This window comes from Eupeodes corollae, chromosome 1 (assembly GCF_945859685.1).
Source record: "Eupeodes corollae chromosome 1, idEupCoro1.1, whole genome shotgun sequence".
NCBI lineage: Eukaryota > Metazoa > Arthropoda > Insecta > Diptera > Syrphidae > Eupeodes > Eupeodes corollae.
In genome coordinates this window covers 79,266,293-79,271,971 of record NC_079147.1, presented here as the reverse complement: position 1 = coordinate 79,271,971, position 5,679 = coordinate 79,266,293, and the positions used below count along the sequence as shown (strand labels likewise).

General features: G+C 33.5%; 1 protein-coding gene across 1 annotated transcript; it reads left to right on the top strand.

The window, feature by feature from the left end:
- The first annotated feature begins 1,510 nt into the window (after positions 1–1,510).
- Positions 1,511–3,215, top strand: LOC129940750 (sulfotransferase 1 family member D1-like). The gene is made up of 5 exons (XM_056049195.1): positions 1,511–2,145; positions 2,210–2,336; positions 2,411–2,732; positions 2,800–2,875; positions 2,947–3,215. The coding sequence occupies exons 1-5, from the start codon at positions 1,820–1,822 to the stop codon at positions 3,080–3,082; spliced, it is 987 nt and encodes a 328-aa protein (XP_055905170.1). The 5' UTR covers positions 1,511–1,819; the 3' UTR covers positions 3,083–3,215.
- Positions 3,216–5,679: the final 2,464 nt, after the last annotated feature.

Here is a 5,679-nt window from a genome sequence, read left to right as displayed (position 1 = left end):
TCAATGCATATCCCCAACGCCATTGTATTGCCCTCCGTTACCCATCCAATGCAAAGTTGTTAAAAGTTTCTGTCTTAGGGTTAATGCACAATTTCTTTCCGTTTTGTGTTTTATTCCGGGTCCAACAATATTATTTATTTCTTCTGCTTTAGAACTACTCAGTCGGAATTGTTAGTTGAAATTAAAATAATGTTCAAAATTATAATTTTGACACGGACGATAAACTTTTTTCATTACAATAACATCCGCTTTCGAATTACTGCTGTCACTACTGCTGTGCAAAGACATCTTAATTATGAATAACAAATTTGTAGACAAATTTACACACGATCTTTCGCCTGCAGAATTTTTTCACAAACTGACACAAATTTGTGTACCTCATTCAAATTGTGCAACAGAATTTAACAAAAAAGTAGATTATTTTACAATTTTGTTGATAATGATTTACAATTACAAACTTTTTGTCGTGCAACCGAACATCTATTTTTTAACAATTTTGCGAATCACAACTACAATTTTGTAGCCTACACAATTTTACAAAACTCAAAACTTGATTTTTTTACAAATTTGTGGTAAGAACGTGTGATAGATAGATAGATACTTTATTTTTTCATATATTAAGGCTTTACAAAAATTTGCGTAGTATACGCAGCTTCACAAATTTGTAAGGTAATGCAACTGGTGGTTCTTTAGGCCATTTGAATATACGACAGAAATGGCACTTGGTGTTCATAGTTCCTATCGAAACGTGAGATCAGTGAGTCAGTCATATTTGGGTTTTATATGTATAGATAACAAATTATTGACTAACATTATCGGACTTAATTTAGGCCTTAAATTTGCTCCTTGATATTCTCTTTCATTAAAAAAAACTGCATGACAATTGGATAAGACATCTTGAAGCCAAACCGTAACAAAGATTTCCTCTTTTGCTTGATTTTTGTTTTATATATAAAGATAAAGTTCCCATCAAAAAATTAAAAAAGCTGTTTGTGTTTCATTTGGCTTAACCTTGGACCAAAAATAATTAACTTACACACCTATAAGAGGTTCTCTAACAAATCCAAACCATAAATAAAAAGAAACCAACTTACAAGTCAATAAAAATATTTTCTATCTTATGGCAGAAAATTATAACATTCAGTGATTTTAAGCCATGCAACATTTATTTAAAATTATAATTTCGTAGATAAAAAATCAATTTCTTTGTTTGGGGTCTATCAATAATAATATTAATGGCTTCTGATATCAATGATGACAGAAATTTATTTTAGTTCAACAACTCTGCTCATTTAAATTTTTTATTGGGCCTTAAATTGTTCTTATCTAGAATTAATACATATTCAATAAAATATAACATTCTTATCACTTCATACAAATATGTGGAACATAAGGTGTACACATTTGGTTTTATTAGTATTTACCTAAAATTTTGGTTGTTATTTCAGTGAAAGCAAAACATCTTAAAAAAAATGAACACAAAATACTGACATTCTGTGATTTTGATTAGTGTTTTGGCAAAGGTCGACAAAGAACAACTTCCCTAGAAGATAATATAACAAACTTTATATTCAATTTAAAGAAAAAAGGATAAATTGAAAATTTGATAACTTTTATATAAATTTGGGTAGTAAGCACATTTTTAGCACATTTTAAAACTATTGTTTCCCACCGCTTATCACTGATTTGACTTCGTGCCCCTTCTTAAACGACTAAGATAATTATTCAAGATCAGTTCGTGGTGTAAAGATTTTAAGTTCAAGTGTTTTCTTTAGTTCTTCGAGAACGCCACCGCTCGCCGTTAAGACAAGACACAATTATGGGAAACTTTCGAATTGAACATATTGAAACATCAAAAGATGTCAATGCAACTCAGAAAGGATTCATTAAAGTTTTCACAAACACCAAAGATTATTTACCCATCGATATAGATGTTGAAAACAGATTTGGAGTTCTTTTTACTGAGGGCGAAGAGTATTTAGAACAGATTCAAAACTTCGAAGTAAGAAAAGATGATGTTTGGGTTGTTACTACACCGAAAAGTGGTACAACATGGATGTTGGAGATGGCCTGGCTATTGATGAATAATTTAGACTATGAAACTGCCAAAAAAGTTGATCAAAGGGATCGTTGCCGATATTTGGAGTAAGTAAATAATAGAAAAATAAAACAACTAAATTTGTTTTAATAATAATCTTTTGTTTACAAGATGTATTGCCCTAGATGCTTCATCTAATTCAATAGAAGAAGCCAACAAAATGAAGTCGCCCCGAGTATTAAAGACACATTTACCAATGCACATGTTACCCAAAGATCTTTGGTCAGTTAAGCCTAAGGTACAAGTCCTACAAATACTACCTATATGTCAAAACAATTAATAATAATAATGAATTAATACATTTTTTTGAAGATTATTTATGTCACAAGGGATCCCAAAGATGCCATCGTTTCGTATCACCATTTTGTCAATAACCTTGGATTAAATTCATGCAATGTGGACGAATTCGTTAATGAAGCCATCAAGCATAGAACAATTTATAGTCCATTTTGGTCTCATGTAGCAGAGTTTTGGAAAATCCGCAACGAATCTTATGTTCATTTTACGAGTTTCGAACGAATGAAAAAGGATTTAACAAGTGAAGTCCTAAAAGTTAGCAAATTTCTAGAAAAGATTCTTACGAATGAGGAATTGGAAGGACTTGTTGAACATTTGACATTTGATAAAATGAAAGGTAAGTTTAATTTATTGATGCAAATATAATTCATACAATTTTTTTAACATTTAATTATACTATTTAGACAATCAATCATGCAATAATTCAAAATGGGTTGAAAAAATTCAAAATTCTTGTGGAGTAGAAAAGAAACCAATGAGGTATTAAAATATTTCTTCTAAACCCAAAAAGTCTATTTAAAAAGAAACTGTAATATTGTTTTAATTCACAGAGTTTTTATTCGAAAAGGTAAAGTTGGTTCTTATAAAGAAGACCTGAATAACGATTTGATACAAGCTTTGGAAGATTGGACTGAAAAATCGACAAAATTCAACGGAATCAATCCCAATGAAATTCTTTATTCATAAGTTTTAAAGTTTCTTATTGTAATTATTTTTACGAGATGTATTTTTTGCTTTTTTTTTATAATAGTTCAAAAGTGTTTTGATTTAAGACTTTAACTTGGTTGAAATTCAAATAAAAATGTATGACTTCAAAGCATTTGTCTATAAATTACTTAAATGAAGTGAAAGAACCATTTGAACAATACAACACTTGAAAATACCAACAAAGCATTTTAAGTTCTCTTTTTGCAATAATTAAAAGTTACAAAACACACACCTCCGTTTTTACACTTTGAATTTTCCTTTGAGCAATCAAGCTTTGAATTCGTTCCCTAAATACATAACCTACATAACAACATACTCGTTAGAGTACACATACTTGTTATCCACAATAGAACGATTGTTAGAAATTGCCTTCATAAGTTTAATTCTTTATTTAAGGTTGATGTAGGGAACTTTATCGGAATGACCATCGTTTAAGTTTTCTCCATAAATTATAGAGATTGATTTTTTGTAAGTTCCTTTGAGTTTTTTTTTTGGAGATGAAATCGTTTTTGATTTGTACAATTTTTTTTCAGTTTTTTTGATTTATAAAAAATTTGAATTATTGATACTTTAATAGTTTCGGAAAATACGTTTTTAATGTTTGTTTCCAAAATAACCGTTTTCACAACTATTTTTATATTTTTTAATATATTTGGAAAACTTGATATAATATAATTGCTCAGACAACAGTTTTTTATAAGAACCAAATTTACTTTCAAGCTGTTTTGCCTTTTTCTGTTGAAAACTTTACTTACTTACTCAAGGTGGCGCTACAGTCCGGGGCGGATCTGGGCCTCAACAAACATGCGTCTCCAGCCAGCCCGGTTCCAAGCGTTGAGGTCTTCAACCACCTGAGTGCGCCACCTGAGTCGTGGTCTTCCTCTACAGCGCCGTCACTCGGGATTGGATTCGAAGATCTTCCGGGCTGGGACGTTGATGTCAATTCGCTCTGAATGACCCAGCCATCTAAGCCGTTGGATTTCAATTCTGTTAGCTGGGTCAGTGTCGCTGTACAGCCCGTACAGTTCGTCGTTCTATCTTCTCCTCCATTCTCCATATATGCATACGGGCCCAAAAATCACCCGAAGAATTTTTCTTTTGAAGCAATATAAGACGTTCTCATCCTTCTTTGACAGGGCCCAGGCCTCAGCGCCATAAATGAGAACCGGGATGATGAGTGTCTTATAGATGGTGATTTTAAATGCTCGACAGAGGACTTTACTTCTCAATTGCCTTTTAAGTCCAAAGAAGCAGCGATTTGCAAGCGCCGCCGTTATATAATTTGGAGAAGTGATCTTTCCATATTCTCAGCATCGACTCTTGTTCTACTACGATGTTCCCCTGATCGTTTTTACAGGCTTTGGTTCCTGGCTGGTACCCTTGGGAGGTTTTTTTTACATTTTGGTAAAATTAACGAAGCACATTCGTGTTATGATATCCCTCTATTTAATCGATCGCGCGCTTCTCGTGCTCTCTTTTTTTCCATCTAAGAAGCCGGTGTTCCCCTCTCCTCTTCTGCTCGTAGAGCTCGCGAGCAGCCATGTTGCTTCTGTGCAGCGCCGGCCGTTTTGTATGCCTCTTTTTTTGATGCGTGTGCTTGTCTTCAGGGGTTGTGGCAGTGTGAAACCAAGTACTTCAGAGGCGGCAGTTCTGATGGCTGCAAGACAATGTTGCCACTGGTTTTCAATGCTTAATGCAGGCAGCATAGGACTCCTTAAAAGGTTACTAGAGACTCGATCGGAAAAGGACATGGCAGTCTCTTGCGATTGTAGCCGTCTAACGTCGAAACTTCTTACAGTTCTTCCTTGCTTTGGCTTGGACCTGGATAACCGTAGCCGTAACTTGGCTACAACGAGGTAGTGGTCCGAGTCAATGTTGGCAATTCATAAAGTTCGGATATCCTGTACACTGGAGAAGTGTCGTGCGTCGATCGCAATCTGGTCAATCTGGTTGACAGTTGATTGATCAGAAGATTTCCATGTCCCCTTGTGGATATTAAGATCTGGCGAACTGCAAAAACTTTACTAATGTTGCTCAGTAAACTGATTGCACTGTAGCTTTCAGGATTATCTGGAGCTTTTCCAACCATTAATTCTTTCCAACATTGAGGGAAGTATTGAAATTTAAGGCATGCATTAATTATAAATGTTGAATACTTAATTCCAACGTAAGGCAGTAGTTTTAAATAACTATTTTTTAATTTGTCCAGACCTCCTTTTTTTCGAGTTTGCAACACCTCGATTAAATTTTTTATATCACCTTCTTCCTCTTCAGATGTATTAAGAGGAGTTATTTTGTTTGTAGTATCGAATCTTTCAATTGTGTTACTGACAAGTTCATTAGTTACAAGGTCCCCAAAATGCCGAGAAACTAAGAGATTTTTTGAAAAACGTGTACAAAATAGATTAGCGATCTCAAAACCTAAAAAGCTTGTAGAAGAATCCTTAAAAAATGGTATTTTACGGTTTTTGTTCTTAATTAATTTTACTGTATTCCAGAACGGTTTTAAATTTTTATCAATAACGTTCAGTTTCGTGTTCCATTCTCTATTACGATGGATTTGTATCTGTTCGGCA